The 20,943-nt window shown below is 38.6% G+C and overlaps 1 protein-coding gene across 1 annotated transcript in view; it reads right to left on the bottom strand.

The window, feature by feature from the left end:
• The window catches only part of LOC124170029, a 513,527-nt gene that overhangs the window by 13,162 nt on the left and 479,422 nt on the right, over positions 1 to 20,943 (bottom strand). Inside the window, exons 16-18 of the mRNA XM_046548714.1 lie at positions 12,972 to 13,097; positions 6,454 to 6,620; positions 2,654 to 2,806 (exon numbers count right to left, since the gene is read on the bottom strand). Of these exons, the coding sequence (XP_046404670.1) occupies positions 2,654 to 2,806; positions 6,454 to 6,620; positions 12,972 to 13,097 (446 nt within the window). The remainder of the gene's footprint in view (positions 1 to 2,653; positions 2,807 to 6,453; positions 6,621 to 12,971; positions 13,098 to 20,943) is intronic.

Raw genomic sequence — 20,943 nt, 5'->3', positions numbered from 1 at the left:
ATTAATGCGGGAAAACGATACTTCGGAGAACGACACATGCGGGAAAAAATTACACTGCCTTTATGGAACTTCATTTGGGACCAGGAACGGAGAACGATGAATGCGGGAATGATAGATCAGGGTTCCACCGTATAATGCACTTGGTTTTAAATATAAATAGACAAAATAAATAGCTGCAGAAACACATCATTTTCACTTTTACCATATAATTCACATAAATTAAAACGAGGTGAGCTTAGTCTATTGAGAGCTATTGCCATAAATTGAAAGCCTATTTGCCGTAGAAATGTTTCCTTCAGTAAAATTCCAATGGCAAACTCATATTTTGAAGCATATGCCATGTGCCCTAATTTTGTGTGGGAACCAAACTTCGAGTTACAAATCAGATAATTTTCGTAAATGGTTCATTGTGGGTCCATTAGAAATGCAAATTATTTCATTCGTCCTTTTTTGAATACAAGTCCATCCCAAGCTATCACTGAAATAGGATAGTTTCCTTCATCAAAGAAAACGAAAGGCATTGATTGCGATTCGTTAACCACCATTAGTGTATTCATAATATACAAATTATTTCGTTTTAGAAAGACTGGGTTTCGACGAATGTCAAGGGTCAATTTTTATCCTCATTTGAAAAACGCCATATTGGTGCCCATTTGATGCCACTCCACGTGAGGTCACAAGGACCTAGTTGCTATACGAGTAAATAGGAGTTTTACATCATCTGAGGTTACCAATTCATGCATGAGGCACAGAGCTCAGGGAAACGTCTCTTAATAATCACCTATTAAAACTGGCTAACGTTGGAAAGTTTTCCTTGTTTAATACAGGTATTAATAATACATATTTAAGCCAAGCGCTACCAGCTAGCATGGTACTCTGCTACCTGCTAGCATCTTGCGTCGTATCAGCGCTCAGAGCCTCGTCCCAAGATCACCTCACTTGCGGCAGTGGGAACCAGAACGACATCACACGGGAGTTTTTCCGGCATTCATACTTATCCATCGCGTTTTCGCGTGCTTGAAAATTTTCACTTTTCATTTAATCGCGAAAAATAGATATCGTCACATAAAAATCTAAAAGCATGAAATACGTACTCCAGGAGTAATAATCTTTCGATTTAGGTAATAAAAAAATAGTAGGAAACCACCCTATGGAAACTGGGTCCATTAGAAATTCAAGTTATTTCATTCGTCCTTTTTCGAATACAAGTCAATCCCAAGCCATCACTATAAATTGAAACGTTTAGACAAAATAACAGACTTCCGTCATTAAAATGGAAAATATCTGTCAATGTGTTGTCATATAGTACGGACCAATTACTACACTTCGAATATTCGTGTGTAGAGAAATGCATAGACTAAGATTCTGCACGAGCCTCACCATGAAACATGATTAACACATAGAATTTGATCAGTCAGTCGTAGTGTTATTATCAAGATTGAGATATTTTTAAGGTTTCATGGTGAAATTCACGCCTTTTTCCAGGTTTTTTCACGGTAGACAAAATTCACGGCTAATTCACGGTTGAGTGGGAACCTTGAGTGTTTTTCCCGTAAGGATAAGTTGGATCGTTGCATTAATTGAAAACCATAGAATGCATTTAGCATGAAACTCTAGTGAAGTAATATGTGATGATAATGACGGCTATTATGCTATTTTACTCAAATAAGACATCGCATAATGACGCACAAAAAGGGAGGTTAACCAATAGTGATGATCGCAAAATGCGCAAATTCCATAAAGGTGAATATAAATTTTCAAATCTGATAGCACAATCGAAACAACCGAGGATAGTGCGAAGTAAATGAATTATGACAAATAATTATTATCAATATTAATCGAAAAAGAATAATATATTTCTGCTAATGAAACCAAATATGTGACTCCTTGATCCAATCTTTGGACTATTCAATAAAGCTAACACCGGGTTTTAATCCGCTCTTTACCACCGGCTGACACTCTTTTTCGAATACCTTCCTTTTAAATGTAGCCATTCTTAAAAAGGATAAGGTCACACTAGCCCTTATCTTAACTAATATATGGCGCCTTACAATAATGAAAAGTATGTGATGCTGTTTCAGGAAATTTAAAATGGTTTTAAATGTATAAAGAAACACAAAACGAGTGGAGGACCTGAAAAAAATGGCCATTAAATTCTACATTGGGGATTCAATCCGGCACACATCACAATCTCAGGCGCTCATTTACTCCACTAGGCCACCGTAACTCATTGCAGTGAAGGCTTTACAATACGTAAAAAAGAAACCAACTGAAAACCGGGGCAAGTACGTAGTACGTGCACACGAAATAATCATTAAAGCCGGCACTAAACGAAACAGAATGATCAATTTTCATGTATATGTCCCTACAAGAGCACGTTTCTTCATGCGCAAACGAAATATTTTCGTTGAGTTACCACAGAAAACAAAAAGAGTAAGGGAAACTAAAATTTATCGAGAAGAAAAATTGTCTTTTTTGGAAGGAAATTTTGAGCTGTTTAGTTAATCAAGAATTGGTCCAAGTTTGAGTTTCAATGGTATTTCCCGTAAGGACAAACAAGAAAGTGAGTATAGTATAATGTGGTAAAATTGGGAGCTCATTCAGAAAATAATAAGTAAAATATAATGTAAAATGTGTAAAAGACAGTGCTTACCCACGATTAAGAAGTGAGCCACAAAGTCAGAGGCTCTGTGTAACAGCTTGAAGTTGTTCTCGAGGCCGTCGTAGTGATCTGAGTAGTGGAACAAATGGAGGGTCCAAGAAAAAGATACAAGCGATACCACGATTCCTGTGATGGTCACGGGCCCTGGAAACGACAAAAAAGTCACACATTAACAACATTGTATAACAGCGTAAAAGTCATCTTCACCCTAGGCATTTATGCCCGATAGATTTAAAAATGTTACTAATACGATCGTATCACCCACACTAATGTTGCAAGTCACATACCCTGCCAATAAGGAAAGCACATATGCCGGGAAACAGCGCCTAATCGGCAACAAATTAATCACGTCGAGAAACAGGTTATGAAAACATAAATCGCATTGTTCAAAGCTTAATAAAACCCATTATGTGACCCAGAATTAAAAACAAAATGTACGCACATATTTTAAGTCCTTTTATTTACAGTTTTAAAGATAAAATCAGGTTGAAGACATCCCCCATTCCCCACAGATTGAATGAACTGATACAAGTCGTTTGCAAAGACTCTTGCTAGCGTAGCATGGGTATTTCTGTGGGTATCTGCAAGGATTTTGGTCTTCAAAGCTCATCACGTCCCTGAATTGTTCTCATGGGATTAAAATACCCCATTGGGAGCCAATAATTATGGAGGGTTGACTTAGAAACGCACGTAGGGACTTCTGGTCAAGAAGGGACCGATAGCTAGGTTCGTCTGAGGATACAGCCCTACATGTTCGAGAGCTGGGGGACGCTGATGCATTTCATTCCATTCATATATGGTGCTGCTTTTAGTGCTGAGTATTGGGCAATGTGTATTACATTTGCTTTGAAAATGCCTGTTTATTTTGTACTTTCTTTTTGAGTACTGAGACAGGCTTTTTTTATAACTATCTGTAGACAACACAAAGTTTACCATGCAATGTAGTAAGTTAATTATCCAAAACGGTGTAATGATAAGTTACGGTATGACACCTGCTATTAAAGAAAGAGGATACAATTGCAAAATTATTTATATAATATTGAATATACTATTCCTATAAAATAATTTACTCTTAAACAGCAAAATATACATTCTATTCAACAACCGGATCACCAGGGTAGAAAAACGGCACAACTACACACAATAAAAATAACGTTCAACTAGTCATGAAATAAATAACACAAAAGGGAACAGCATAAGTTGATATATGCAGTTGGGTAGGTAAGGTTTACACTCATCACAACGAACAGGCAGGCACGGGATCAAGGGAAATCAGGAGATTCACTCACTCGCACACGCAGAACTAAGGAATAATGCGGCACCCCTACGTTAAAATGAGCACCAATTCAACTATCCTACGCTAATAAAAACAAAATTACCGTATTTGCATGAATCTAAGACGAGGTTTTTTTCCTTCCAAACTCCGGGAGGTTCGTCTTACAATTGGATGCAAAATTCTCAACGTCAATCGGGTTGCATAATTTACTTCGGAAAAAAAATGAAGGTTACCAGAGTTTGCCACCTGATAGCTATACAACGAAAAATCAACGTCAAAAATAGCTTAACAGCAATTTAGCACATTTAATTTTGTGTTCAAGTAAAAGAAATTCCATTTTTGGGCAGCAGGGAAAGATTCGGCGCGTGCCGATCAGTCGCCGGGTGCACTTCTGCCGTGTCCGTGAGATCACCTTCTTTACCCTGGGTTCGGCTCCATTCAAGTTAAAGCTTGATCAACTCACAAAATGTTCTTGTGATTGGTTACAATTTACATAAATTGTAACTTTAAAGCCTCAACGCCATCGTGAAATAAACTGCTATAAAGTTGTTTAATTTTTCTCAGAGCAAGGATAAGAAGGCAACATGATTTGCCTCTGTGTAATTCAATTCAGTTGTAGCTCCATGCCTCTCAGAGTATTACGATGGCAGAGAAAAGAAGTCATTTTACAGCCGCTTTCAAAGGAAAAGTTATTCAGTGGAACCCCAATCTATCATTCCCTCATTGATCATTTTCCCGCATTCATCGTTCGCCATTTCTGGTCCCAAATAAAATTCCACATAGACAGTGTAATTTTTTTACCGCATCTATCGTTCCCCGAAGTATCGTTTTCCCGCATTGATCGTTTGAAGATCAAGGTCCCGACGAAAAATTATTCCCACATCCATCATTTGATGAAAATGAGACGAAATGACTTTGTGTCATTTATGGCTGATAACAAAAGGCACGCATTTTGAATCTGGCCCAGGAGAGGGAACCACCGTAGGGCGAAGCTCAGTGCCATGGGAAAGTAGCATTAGCGCATTTCCCAAGATCCGTTATCCCCCTCCATTCAGCACTCCCCTCCCCCTCCGAAGCATACATCAAGTTACAATTTATGAGTTATGCTATGAATCTATATTGTCACAGTCACAAACAAAGGGATATTTTCTCAGGATATTTGGTTTCTCCCGGCTAGCAATTCGAATTCATTTACCCTTCTGGCACAACTCTAATTAGAAAAGAAAAGGTATCTTTAAGACAAAATATTTCATGGCACTGTCATATGGTCATGCTTCGCCCTCTGCAGTATGCTCTGCATAAGCCATACGCGATAGCATCAGTTCCGAACATCACCTCGTACGAGTGGTTCCTTACTTTCCAGGGTTAACTAGGGAATAAAAACACTCCAATGGCCGTAACAAGGGACCTCGTCACAGGTATAAAACAAAACTGTGTGGTATGCTGTAATGAGAATATTCACAGCAGTGAACAATCCCAGCCTCTCATCTGGTAACCCTTCACTAACACACGATCAACAGTGTAGAAACCTTCGCGAGGGAATTTGAGGGACCTCGCTAAGGCTGCCTACGTTGAATCCAATCACTCGCTTAACTACGAAGGAACCTTCACGAGGGTTTTTTGGGGCCTCGCTAAGACTGCTTAAGTTAAGAAACACACACTCACACAATCAATCACACACACAACACTTACCCCGTGGGTTGTACTCCAGGAGAATTAGCTCGATAATGAGCGATGGAACTGCCACCTGGACGGGATAAGCATACCGGTTTCGGAATCCAAGATTCCCTTCTCAACGCAACCAAGGATAAAAGCTTCAATTCAGTTAATCAGTTTTAGAAAAAGTTGTTAAAATGATAGTGTGTGCTTCCTATGAACTCCCTTGATTGACAGTTCGTCTTCAAGTAAAAATATTGTCTTCCAGAAAAGGTTAATAGTTTTAAACAGCAAACAGCCCACTTTTAAAACGGAAAAGAGTTTGTTATTGGAATTACTAACGTTATATTTCCTGAAAATTTGCTTTCAATGTGACGAGGCAATTAATGAATGATCGATGTCAAGCTGAAAATTGCAAATATTGTCTGGCATACTTTATTTATGCACCTCAGAATGGGTATACCAACAATACACTGATCGTGTTCCGATTCTGTGAATGAACAGTATCTGCGATTGTCATTGTGACCTCAGTGCTTTGTCGACTGACTTGCTTTTACCAAGGGTGACCAATTCGACCCTACTAACTTCAATCTCTTTGCCCACACCTCCGTCAGAGGCGTGTAATGAGAAATGACTCAATTGCAGCCGACCAATTATGCCCGCATAATCATACAGTTTTGCATTTCTCATTTACAGTTGGCAGAGTTTGAAGAAGCAGAAAGAGTAAGTATTACGTAGCCATTCCATTTCCATATCTAACTTTCCATTCTCCGTTCTCCGCGTGTTAAGGCTTTCAGGAGAGTTTCTTCCTATTCCATCGACCAGAGCGAACCCTGATCATATATGCACATACACTCACCGACCGTCTCGCCGTTGCCTAATTGGGCGATGGCGATGACTAATTGGAGGAGAAGCTGCGGCGCCGACTCATTCATCACCTCGTGCATCTTCCACTTGAGCTGCCACTGTTCGTTGTATACCATCGCAGCGAAGGAATGCACGTTAATCAACGATATTTTACTCCAACTGAAAAAGAGAGTCAAGAAAAACTGTTATTCCGTAAAAAATTTATATTCAGGTCTCATGCCCACCCTCAGTAATTTTTTTTACTCCAAGTCAAGTCCCTTACTACCAGTCGAACCCAGCACTTCAACAAAATGTAGATAAATAATACCATTATATCGGCCTTTTATTCAATTTTGTATCTAAAGAAATCCCTAAATAGAAATAAAACGCTTCTTTGTAGAATAAAAACACCTTGGGAAGATTGTTAAATAATGCAAAAGATGTGATTGAACCCAAGTTAAAATCAGGTACAGTAGAACCTCACATATGAAACTTTCAGTGGAAAACCAAAAAAAGTTTCATAAGTGAGGAAGTTTCATATGTGAGGTTTTTCCGTATTTAGCATGAAATCCTTTCCTATAGGGGCTGGTTTGTTTCCAGGATGCAATCACTTATTTGGAGGCAAGAAATTGAAGCCTAATGATCCTATTTTCTCAAAAGTAACACCCCAGATGATGTGTTACTTTAAGAGAAACATAATTTTACATTCCTGAACAACATTACCCACGGTTGAACGCCTAGTATTTCTGGTACTAAGCTGCAAGGCTATCATACTGGAGAGAATTCGGAATGATGGCATTCGGATTAAATGTTCACAGAGAAGCTAATTTTTTAAAAACGTTGACTCATTAAAAGCAGTTTTCAGGAAATTCATTTTACCACCTATAGGCAAACCCCAGATTGGAGATTGAAGAAATGAAATACCTGAGGAAAGTCATCCAAATTAACCCCGTAATTAGGGAGCAAAATTTCACTAATGCATGACAAAGGCTTCACACCCTATGGACCCGGGTTAATGGCAGAGGCAGAAAGTTTTCAGAGATGGCTCTATCCCTGCTTGAGAGTAGTGTGGACGGAACTTCCAGTGCAACACACTGTCCGGCAGATGCGACATTAAGCCCTGGTTAAGCCAATCGTTACAACTTGGCTAATTCCAACACAGGGTTTCTATACTCTCTCTCTTACCTCATGGTGAAAATGATCCCAGCTGTTGGTTTTCTCCCTCCAAATACCATGCAATAGATAATATGGAGCACCTGGCAGTGGCGTAATTATGGTTGGGGGATGAGGGGATAGATCCCTCTCCAAAGCCTCAGAGAAATTTAAAAATAATTAAAACACAAGTCTAGCTTTGATAAACAGCAACTGCATCTACTTTAAGTTAAATTTTATGTGCAAAAATTATGTAGAACATATTTACAGGCATGCCATTTTTTTTATTGCACGGGAATCCCCGTTGCCTTGTATGGGAGGGGGGGGTGAAGCCGCCCCCCAGGTACTACCGTTACCCCCAAAGCATATTCCTAGTTACGCCACTGGTACCCGGGATATTCTGTGACTAAGTTCACTTTTCCGGTGCTTAGAAAACTTTTAAGTGAGCATTTGAAATAATCGCGCAACTGCTGTCAGTGATGAATGGACAAAAATAGATTAAGAGCCCGGAAAAATCTCCCCTCTCAATAATGTTTACGCACTAAAAAAGAATTTTTCCATGACATTTTAGCAATAATAGATTGAATCTACCGGGTATAGCTTCTCTGCCGGCATTCTTCCGCGAATTCAGCGCCGGGAACTTCGACTCGCAAGCCGTGTGATCCATCTCCACGTAATATTTTGCTTCCCCATATCTGGAAACAACACCAAGACTGTTTTTGTACTTCGATATAATGGTTATAAGTCATTCCTGAGTTGAAAGGAACTGCCTCATCTCTCGCGTTTTGAATTTGACGTTAATGATTACGTTACTACTAACGACGCGAGTTATTCTCCGAGGGCATTCGTACTAACTCTCGTTCAGTTAAAAAATAAACGCTTGCCACCAGGCAGTCAAGGTCAAACTATATTTCATTCAAATCCACAGATACAAGTTGGGTCAGTTTTGATCTGCACGCCGCGTAAGCAACTTTCCTCCACCTCAATTCATCCCGCGGATGAGGGATTAGCCCGCGGTATGAGACCACGCATGCTGTTTTTGCCATCGTGTTGAATCACCATCGACTTACGTCCATACTACAAATATGATAATCTTTTTTGGATGACCTTGGAAGCCAAAATTTTGGTACGCGAGGATTTTTAACGGCTCATTTAGGTGTTATTTCGCTGGGGCGACAGGAAGCATAACCTTGGAAATTTCTAGACAATCTTCCGTTAGAGATAGATATTCCTGATTAACGATCATCCACTGCAGTTATAATTAGCATCTAATGAACAGCATCGCTCATTATTAAAATTAATTATTCTTCATTGACATATCTATGTAATGAGTGCATCCTACCCCCGCTCCTATGACTAAAATCGGCGCGCCTACCGCAAACTTCTCGTAGAGCAGTTCTCTGACAAGTCGTATAAGTGAGGTATTTTATCTCATTGGACTGGAAAAATACGTTTCGTAACCGAGGTTGTCGTATAAGTGAAGAGTTTCATAACTGAGGCTGGAAATATATGGGTTCACATGGGGTTATTCACCGGACCAAAAAAAATCGGCGTATAAGTGAGGTCATCGTATAACTGAGGGTCATATAACCAAGGTTCTACTGTATCTCTAAATTAAAGCGTAACAAATGTGATTCATGTTATATCGGCCAAATGGGACAAAACTTCAAGACAAGGATGAAGGAACACGAAGCATGCTGGAAGAACAAGAATGATACGTCAGCTTTCGCCCGGCACCTTTTGGAAATGTACCAAAGCAGTTTTGAACCAGAAATAATCCATTTTACTGGGAAAGGAAGGACGTTTGGTTGCCTTAGAATTTCGAAAGATAGCTACAAACCAAAAACCTTGTTAACCATGTAATCTTCCTTGTGGCGTCATGTACCAGCTTTGGCATGCACTTTTGGAGACTTACGTGTTGAATTCATAAAAAATAATCAGTGATTCTTTGTCTAACGTTGAATGATGAACATTTTTTGCAGTAACTGTGAAAATGCTAACTCTACAAATAAGATACCCTTGTACCCTTACTATGGACGCTGAATAGGTGGTTGTATTCGAAGGATAATAAAATGCTAACATCTATGCCGTTTATTTGAAAAATGTATCTATTCAAATGTGGAAGATATTTAAGGTACGTGATGCTGTGACGTCATGTGCCAATAGTGGCCGTTAAGGTACTACTCTTGACAAACTTTCTTTCAACCCCCTTCCTCTGCAGGAATTACCAATCCCAGCTCGGTACCAACTCCACTCCATCAACAAACGTAGTGTACATTAACCTGTCCCCAACATATGTTTTATATTCTCTGTATTTGATAATAATGGTGTAGTAGCTGAAACCGGTCATAAAATAGAAATTTTCTATTTTGTGGAAATAAAGAAGTGTCTTTTATTGATAGTATGGAGTCCTTGCACCACGTATGACCATTAAGTTTCGATTTAAGTCGGCAATGAGTAGAAAAAATTTATTTTCGAGTCAAAAGCTAAGCAAATGTTTCAATCGACCAGTACTCCTTTTGTCACTGGTGGACAATAGTATCCTGTCAGCAATACTGCAACACCTTCAACCTACTTGTCAGCCTAAAGGCCAGTTTTTAGAACATGATGGCAATAGCCTCTCGGTAGGGAACTTTTTCCCGGAGATAGCAGAAGCTCTACGTCAATGGTGGTGCTCACAGAAAGCATCAATACACGGAAAATGGTGAAATTAGTGGGAAAATTTCCGTGAAGGGGATTCATCGATTTTGAACGAACTGGAAATTTAAGGTGAAACTTAGTGACACGTAAGCAAGTGAATTATTAGCTAAGATCGTTTTTCGAACTCATCGTTAAGTGGGTATCTACGGAATTTTGAAATAGCAAAGGTATGAGAGAGAATTAACGTGAATTTTTTTTGTCAATCCACTGTATACAGAGAAACAATCTATCAGGTCCCTTTAGCCTCTTAATTATTCGAACATCACTTCATCTCTACTAGGGGCCAACCCATAGTTAGTTATTTATATCAATGAGCAAATTGGTTCCATTACCAAAATTAACATAAGCTCAAATGCAACATTTTTATAGGCTTAACTTGATGTGACATAAATAATGACACACTAACTTCTAATACTAATTTTAAAATTTTGTACCGAATCTAAGACGAACACGATTCTAAGACTCCTTTAGACCCTTTTAGAAACTCCAATAGGGAAAAAATTTTTTCCTAATAACGATGCCAATGAACGGTGAATGCGGGAATCTTTGGCTAGGTTGCAAATGTCCCAGGAAACGCAGGATTTTTTTTTGCGCGTGATTATGATAGTCAGTATAGGACTCAAACAAGATTTTGGCTAATTACGCGAGTACTAGTACTATATCAAGACACTTAGGTCCAATAATTGTTTATTTGACTAAGTTTCTTCGGCAGGACCATGGTCCGAAGACGAATATAATTAAACTGGTGAAAATGAAACCTGACTTTATGAAACACACGGAAAACGCTCGGTGGTTTGAAGTCAAGCCACCCGGGAAAGTAGGGAACCACTCGTACGAAGTGAAGTTCGGAACTGATACTATCACGTACGGCATGCACAGAGCATACTGCCAAGGGTGAAGCATGACCATATGACTGCGACATGAATTTTTTTTCCTGAAGGTACCCATTCTTTTCTAATTAGTTTTCTAATCTTTGATCTTCGTCAGTAACTATTCTGTTTTAGGAAAAAAATTCCGCATTAACTGCCGAGAAGCTCAGCTACGAGGATATCATGTTTCGCTATCGTATTTTTCCATCTAGTGCATTGCTAAAAAATGCTCAAATAACGTTAGAAATATGTCGTGTTTTGTCTTCCTTTTTGAATTACGTGCACATAACAAACATTTCAATCTAATAAATGTGTTATACCATAGAGTAAGTCTATACTTACTCTGTGGTTATACCAATTGCTGAAATTCATTGTTAGACACCTCTGGGGCTAATAGGTGATTCATGCAGCAGTTAACCACCAGAAACTGGGAACTTCGAAGCAGGTAGGCAGTAAAAGGTCAGTGGATGAGAAAAGGGGGAGGGCGTGAAATACGTACGTTTCTATATTACTCGTGTAACTTGATACTTTTTTCGAAGCTACTTAAGGTCTTTGTAATACAATCCCTGTGCGAGCTGGGACCTTTTGTTTGATTTTGGGGAAGAGGAAAGTGCCAGAAAGGGGAGGCGAGTGCTGAATGAAGGGGGATAATGGATCTTGGGAAATGCACTAATGCTGCTCTCCCATGGCACCGATCTTATCTCTATGGTAGTTCCATTTCCTGGGGAAGATTCAAACTATGAGCCTGTTTTTATTATCCACAAATGACACATTGCATTTATTTAGTCTCATTTTCGCAAAACGATGGATGCGGGAAAATTATACGTCGGGACCGCGATCTTCAAACGATCAGTCTACATGGAACTTTATTTGGTACCAGAAACAACATGAAAGGGGCAGTGTAATGACTTCTTTTCTCTGCAATCGTAACGCTCTGAAAGGCACGGGAACACAAGTGAAACAATCTCTCTAATCAGAATAAAATCATGTAGCCTTCTTTCCGTTGCTCTGAGAAAAATGCAACGACTTTGTAGCAGTTTATTCCGCAACGGCATTGAGGCTTTAACGTTACAATTTAGGTAAACTGTAACCAATCACACGAACATTTTGTGAGTTGATCAAGGTTGGACTTGAATGGAGTCGAACCCAGGCTAATGCAGGCGATCTCGCGGATACGGCAAAAGTGCACACGGCGACTTATCGGCACGCACCGAATCTTTGCCTGCTGCCTTAAAATGGAAAATGTTTTTTTTACTTGAACGAATAATTAATTAAGCTAAATTACTTCACAGCTATTTTTGACGTTGGTTTTTTGCTGTATAGCTATCAGAAGGCAAACTCAGGTACCCATAAATTTTTTGACGCAAATTATGCAACCCGATTGACATCGAGAATTTGCTTCCGATTGTAAGACAAACCCTCTTTTCTGCAGGAGTCAGGAGGGAAAAAAACCTCGTCTTAGATTCGTGCCAATACGGTATTTTATCAATGCGTCTGACATTCTCTGCCAATAAGTTCCAATGTGGACTCATGAGAATGGAGCATTTAAATAGTTATTATTGTAACAGTCGAACCCCTGGATGTCCATTCAATTCCTTAAACCATTGGCTACAAAATTACTCATTACTTCAAATTTACTCATCTGATTAAATTTTGCAATTTTACCATTAAGTTATAGAAGATAAAGCTTTCCTAAATTAATTAATTCAAATAATTATTCAATAGCCTATTGAATAACCACATTAAATAGCGATACATATTTCCACCATTAAAATTTAACATGAAGTATGCCAACGACTATAGTATTTACCTTAGCTTCTCCGCCAATTCCTTGTAATGACCTCCACGTGCTCTATTCAGCTCTTCGTAGAACACGTGAAGGTCATGGTCAAATTTTCTCCTCGAATTGATGGCAAACATCACGCTCCTCAATGCTCTGAATGCAAAAGAAAGATAAATATTAGTACACTTACAGCAAATTTATCATAACATCAGTTAGTCTGAGTGCTTGTCACTAGCTTTTACTCAAATCAATTCCATTCTAAACAGGACCAAAATATCTTCTATAAATAGGCAAAAGAAGATGCTACACTATTTAAAATATACGATTAAATGGTGGCCGACGTATTCCATCTTCCATTCCTCTCCCATTAAACCGCAGCGCTCAGAACTTTTACTCTCCCAGCCTCCATTGTTCCCCCTCTCCACCCTCCTCTTTCCTCTAATCTGTCTTTTCCTCTACTCGCTTCCACGACGGCGTTTTGTGCAATGGGAAATTTTCCAGATAGAAATACCTGACGATGATTCAAATTGTTTAAGCAGATAAAAAATCCCTCTATATTACTCGCTTATTTAATTATAACGATTTACAATCGTATTTTGAAAACTACACCAAAATGACCGGCAGCCATCCCATTTACCTTGTGACCTACAGTTATAGGTTATAGTTACTTATACTCAATAAAAATTTTAATAGACCCTCATCTGAGCCCATAAACTGAACCATAATTTTTTCAAAAACTATTAGCGTAGGGGTTGTGATTGTATGGAAGTCCGCATGGTGAGTATTGCATAATGTTGTTCATGGATATTGCATTAATCTTCTGTGGAGGATATATATGTTGGGAAACTGAATTAATATTAGGACTTTTCCTTTGTTCTCAAGCAAGCATACAATGAGGCAAATACTCGCGTTAAACTTTAATAAATTACAGTTTTGTAGAGAAAGAATTTTGCAGAAAAGAATTTCGACTCAAAGTTTGCATATTATTTACAGTCCACTTCAACAACTGATGAAATATTTGGTATTTTTAGTTTTCATTTATAGCTACAATTTTTTTGCGAGAAGCTGTGTCAGTGAGTAAACGAAGATTGGAATAATTCATGAACGGACTTGAAAGGCTACACTGAGGCTCTTTTCGTCAAAATTAAAATATAACAATAAAATTATAGGTAGTAAGTATTAGGGATGTGTGAGTACCACTTTTTGATCACCAGTCGAGTTGAAAACTACTCCCGAGTATCGAGTCGAGCATGGTAATTTCTGGACCAGGGGGGCTATGCTCGAAATTTTAGTCGTGCACGACTTCATTGTCGTGTGCGAGTCACGTGGTACGGAGCCGAGCGCTCTGGCCATTTGGTATGCTCGAGCTCCTTGGAGACGAATACGACTGTCTCGTGCGCGACTCCAGCCGAGCGCGGACAGTCGAGTGGTCGAGACCCCTCGACTTACCCCTCGAGTGCAAGCAGAGTGATTAGTGCTCATCATAATGAATGCATAGTTGCCGCATGTGCTCGCAATTGGAATGCTAGAGGAGGCAAAATTAGATGCTTAGGATTCCACGAGTTTAGAATTCCGTTTTAGAAAAATAAATTTCTATTAGAACACAAGAAATTTGTGCGTTTGAACAAATAACTTACAGCGGACTTCATCGATGGCTTACGAGGATTTTGCGGGAATCGCCAAAATTTTGGCAATGACGCATGAAACTAAAGGAGTGCTCGTAAAACATTGTAGAGGATTGTCTACATGCCATTAGCTATGAATTTTATGTGATATTTTGTTCTCCTGCAAGGAATTTAATTGATAAAACACTATTTCTGAATTTTGGTCTACATAATTCGACATTCATTCTAACATTTTAACGCCTAAGGTTCTCACGGTGCTTCGCTTTTATACAGGAGGACCTCACCAGTCATTCGTTGGACAGGATAAGTACACTGCTATGTACCAATCTACGGCTGGTAGATGCATTACCGAAGTGACTCATGCCATAAACGCGCATTTAAGGGTCCGATTCATGTATTGATTATTGATGGTGGACTATTCTAGGGTTGATTTTAATATATATTTATCTTTATGTATGTATCTTGAGATGCTGACACGAAAACACTCAATGTAATGTTGGTTCCGGTGGGTCACTTTCAACCTGAGTCTACGATTTATGGCATTTCTATGGCAGAGTTTAGTGATTAAATTTAAATGGAAAAATAGTTTATGTTAATTCAATTACAGTAAAGGAAAGAGGGAATTTCATTCAGCGAAGCGAAGGTCTATAAATTAATGCCTTTAAGGAGTATTTTCACGAAATCTTGATGACGATAAAAAACCATTTTAGCACTTTTCGGCCCATGCTGACGATTTTAAATTATAATCAAAGCTGCTAGAGACTTTGGAGCGCTCTAGTTGTATGTTCTTTATAGTTAAAATGATTGAGTAAATACATGAAACGTAAAACTTACGTAGTGGGAGCAGTAATTAACTTTGCCAATTACGATATGCGTTCCAATAGTTTTAGGTATTGTACATTATCTATATTCCGTCATTTGTACGAATGTAACGTATTGCTTCGCTTTTAAATTACCTATTACAAGAGGCGATAGGTATCTTTGGTTGACTATTGAAGTTTGGTTCCGAAATCAAATTATAACATAATTAAATTTTCAACAGAAGCGAATGGGATGCTAAGTGGGATTGATGCACTATTATTGAAATATGTTCATGGACATTTTGATCACTTTCTACTTAACTTCAATACCCTTCGTGAGCAGCAGAGAATGGGATTTATAATGAAAGTAACAAGAGGTCAAGAAAACAGAAAAAAGAAAATCTAATGAAAGTAACTCTCCTACCTTCGTAAATACCCTTGCGAGCATTCGTTCATGGGCACAAAAAGCACCGCTGCAATTGAAAATTCATCTTGCTACCACATTTCAAATGAATGCAAATGGCATCACAAATATCGTCACACTCATTGACGCTGCTACCGGTGCTTACGAATTTCGTTTCAAGCAATGCTGAATTTACTTCATCATACTAACCAAACACCTTACGGGACTTAAAAATAGGTTTCCTAATTATAAAACCATTGAGTACGTAGCGTGTATTCCAACGAAGAAAGAGGCAAATAAACAGAATGACTGCTCGAAACAAGGAAACATTTAATGAATTATTCATCATAAAACTACACACATTTCATTTCAACACTGGTAAACCTTCATTCCTTCAGCGGTATATCACAAATTTACTCTGATTCGGTATATTTATCCCGAGTTATATCAAGGCTAAGTTGTTTGAAATAACATGCAAATGGTAACAAAATACAAACATTAGCACTTCCATGAACATCGCACAAGAAATTGATATTATAAACCGTAAAGTATGTCACACGAGTTCACAATCACAACACTAGCGATGATTCCTTCTATGACATCCGCGTAATTTATGCTTTCGTCAACGAATGTATTTTAAATGGCCCAAAATGTGATTGCAAGCGACAAAAAGGTTTCCTAATTAAATAATTACCCTTTTGGAAGTCGTGGACTGACGGCGAACAATGAGGCAAATGATGTAAACAAGCCGTGGCTGAAGATGAACGTACATTGTTACAATACTAATAAAAATAATTTTGTCACTACTAATCACAAGAGTATAATCATTACAGACGTAGGTAAACAAGTACGTAGCACACAAAATCCTATTCAAGACAGTTATACTCTAATATTCCGATATATTGGGCACCAAAAGTTAGCGATATTCTTCCATCGGCGACTGTTGAACCCTTAAATATAAACGCTTATTTACTTAGGCTATAAAAAATCCGATAGAAAAACAGAAAAATCTCCGAACACGAACCACATCGCACCAACTGGAGTAAGAAATGGAGTCCGCAGCGTAATTAAACATCGTAAATATCTTACAAAACTGTGATCAACTCTTTTTAACTTCTTCCCGGGCTGCCGAGTATTCTATGGCGTTTTCGGAGTCTCATTTGTCACAGAAATTTGCTGTTGCTATTTGAAATTAGCTGTTGTTTACTTCTCGAGCGCTCGTTTCTGCGACGTTGCCACTCACCCTTCGTGTCACTCGAGCGACCTATGTCGCATTCGGCCGACTTCGTCTCAAGCATACCGATCTCCGCTCGACTCGGGATACCACTCGACATCACCACTCGCTTCGTTGCCGAGCGCTCGGATAAGTCGAGTGTTTCGAGCACAGACCCCCAGGCAATGCAACCATGCACGCTCTAATATATTCTCATTTTTCCAGTACCATTATGAGTTTTTTATTCTAAATGCTTAGCTTGATGTAAAACGGAAAGGATAATGAGGAATTTAGAGGGTAATTGTGCCAGAATCAGGAGATAAATGAAAATGAATTCATCTTAAAGAGTTCCATAGGCACAACTGAAATAATTTTAACCGTTAGAAATGAATCACGTAATATTTAATCCTTTCAATTCTCACGCGGGAAAAACAATTTCCCTACTTTTTTCCGCAGGTTTTGACGTCCCCACGTTACTACCTGCTGAAAATTGCCTTTCATGGCAAATTTCTGCCGGCAGTAAAGGCAAGTAAAATTCAAGGCAAGGCAATAGGGTAGTTTCCTTCATCAAAGAAAACGAAAGGCTTTGATTGCGATTCGTTACCCACCATTAGTGTATTCATAATACACAAATTATTTGGTTTTTGAAATACCGGTTTAGACGAATGGCAAGGGTCGAATTTTATCCTCATTTGAAAAAGGCCAGATTGGCACCCATGCGATTCCACTCTGCATGACGTCACAGGGACCTAGTTTCTACACGAGAGGATAGGAGTTATACATCGTCTGAGGTTACCAATGGATGCATGAGGCGCAGAGCTCAGGGAAACATGTCTTAATAATCACCTATTAAAACTGGCTAAGGTCGGAAAGTTTTCTTCGTTTGATAAGGTATTAATAAACCTTTTTTAAGCCAAGTGCTACCATCCAGCTGGGCATTCAGCTACCTGCTAGCAGCCTGCGTCGTACCAGCGCTAAGCCTCGCCTCAAGGTCACCTCACAGGGCGGCAGCGGGGACCAGAAATACGTCACACCGAGAGATTTCCCGACATTCATACTTAAGCGTCGCGTTTTCGCGCGCTTGAAAATTTTCACTCTTCATTTTATCGCGAAAAATGGTTATCGTCATTTAAAAATCTAAAAGCGTGAAATACGTACTCCAGGAGTAATAATCTTTCGATTAAGGCAATAAAAAAATAAAAGGAAACCACCCTATTGCAGCACAAGTGCATACTTTCTATCCGCAAGGGCAAGATTCGGGAGCATTGGGAATACGTGTCAAAAATTATATCAACGATTGATATGGGTTTTCAGTCTTCATGGAGTTTAAGTGGACGAGGTGAACGATCTATAGAGCTTAGTTTTAGCTTTTGTAAAGTAAAACAATATACATTTCTCATGTCGTTAAATCAAGCTTAGTAACTCAACAACAAGTACAGTGCAAACTCGATATAACGACACCCCACGGTGCACCAATAAACACTCGCTATAGCGAATTGTCGCTTTACCGGAGGTGGAGCAAATATTGGCCAATATACCTGTTTCGAACATTTATACAGGAACAGTAGTGGCGCGGCGACAGATTAATTCTCTCATATTACTCCTTTATTTTTATTTTCTCGCTTAGACACATTTTTTTTGTCACGTTGTCTGCCATCAAATGCTTTCTACTCATGCAACTCGTGGAAGTGCGGATTTGCTGACGACAACTTTCTGCCGCCCGAGGAATAAAAGAGGATCGGGAACGCTAATACCACAATATTTTCAAAAAAAATTAACTATTAATTTATCGAACGACAGTTTACCACATGAATTTGAGACTGAGCACTCAATTAAAACCTTCATTTCTAACAGATCGCTAGCAATTACTGAGATTTAGGAGCCTTGATGTAAGTTTTTCCGGGTGTGAAACCCTCGCTATAGCGAGAGCCAACACCAAAAGGGCCTCGTAAAAACGAAATTTTTAACACCCTTAGCATAGGGTCAATTGACAGTGCATCGGCTATCTCTCGTAATAGCGGGGGTGTCGCTATAGCCCGTACTCGCTTTAACGAGGTTCCACTATAGTTTTTTTTTATTTCTAGAAAAAACATCGCAGGAAATGAATGAAAAGAAAATTAGTATCGAACGTACGCAGTACTCAAAAAGGCTAAAAGATTGTGACTAAAAAATTGCAGAAAATTGAGTTTAAAATTGTGTCAAATTAGAGTGTTGTACTAATTTGTTATTTACTTTTTTTTTAATACTGTTTGTCTGACACTATTGTCATAATAAATTGTCGCCTTAATTTCTTGTAGTAGTTAGTCACGGCCGTTTGCAACGAGTGAATATTTTGTATTTCTTTTCATTTTTTGTTTTTCTTTATGAATGTAATGTCACGCTGAACTTATATAAGCTGTACAATAATCTTCTCAAACATATTCTTGGCTCAAACATTTTGTTGCAGAAAATTGAGTTTAAAATTGTGTTAAATTTGAGTGTTATAACAATCTGTCATTCATCTTATTTGAAAATATTGTTTGTGTGACTTAATTGTCATAATAAATTGTTCGCCTTAATTTCTTATAATAATTAGTCTGTTATATCGCAGCATGATATTTTTCCTTTCGTTAATTTTGTTTTGCCGAATTATCTGTAAGTTAACGGCTGTCCGCAACGAGTGAATCTCTTTTATTTCTTTTCATTTTTTCTTTTCTTTTATGAATGTAAAGTCATGAATGCTGATGAATGTAAAAGTTGTATAATAATTTTCTCATGGGTCACAAGGCCCACGAAATAAACGAATTTATTATTATTATTATATTAAACAACGGGAAAAACAGGCATTGTCCGCTACTTCATAAAAGTCACATATTTCTCTTTATTTCAGAAATCTTAACAATTTGTTAGGTATACTCTCGGCTTTTCAGCAAAGAAAAATGGGTTAGGGTACAAAGTTATTGCAAAAGAAAGTATGAGCGATGCAGTGGTTCACTCCGATTACTCCGAACACGCTGCCAGGAAGGAAGACGATCCCGGGCCAAGGCGTTAGAATGACTTATCGACTTGAAAATTACATTGTTACTCGAGAATCATGATAGCGCTTCCTGTTGGCAGATTTCTGGTCGTACTGGCCTCGACAGCTCTGCAACCGAAACTACTCAACTCAACATTCGTAATGCTACTCGAAACACTCGTGTCGAATACCAACTCCTCGACTCGACTCATTTTCGAATAATCATACGTCCCTAGCACACATTTATGAATTGCGGAAACTTTTTGCTGACTGCAGTCATTATATGCATTAATTATTGTTGCTTATGCACTGCTGATGAGCTTTAAGTTTTAACTCTACATTTTAAGCTGGAAAGATTACCTCTGCACAATTTCTTTAACTAGTTCAAAATCACCACGTCTGCTATGATTAATTCACTATGATTAGTCGTTGCAACTTCATTTTTAGCAATCACTTCATAGCTAGCAGTTATTTAATTTTTCAAGTTCATTATGTGGTTAATATAACCTTTATAAAATTAATTACCGTCGCAATTCACTTGTTGCTGCGGGTCATGATACGGATATCGCAGTCTTGGAAACCGTGGAATTCCAACCGGGTGCAATACTCTGCCGAGAATACTGAAATGCACCCGTGCTATGGATCATTTTAGGAATTACGACTTCCGGAGGATTTCCATCATTAATACACCGTTCAAAATACTGTATTGTAACTGGGTCGGAATACTCATGAAAATTTAGCCAGTGTCCCACGCTCCACGCTGTATATTTATTTCTGTACCTTATTTTGATACAACTTACGCGCACCATCTCTCACATCGGTCATTGGATCCTGCCTCTTACATCACATACGCATTACACACTTTCAAAGTTGCCCAAATCCATGACACTTATTCAAATGGTGTAAATGACTAAATTGACACACATTAAAAGAACCATTATGTAAAAAAGGCTTGTATTCTTA

The sequence above is a fragment of the Ischnura elegans genome, chromosome 13 (assembly GCF_921293095.1).
Source record: "Ischnura elegans chromosome 13, ioIscEleg1.1, whole genome shotgun sequence".
Classification (NCBI taxonomy): domain Eukaryota; kingdom Metazoa; phylum Arthropoda; class Insecta; order Odonata; family Coenagrionidae; genus Ischnura; species Ischnura elegans.
Note: the sequence above shows the minus strand (reverse complement) of the source record. Positions and strands in the feature narration are given on the sequence as shown.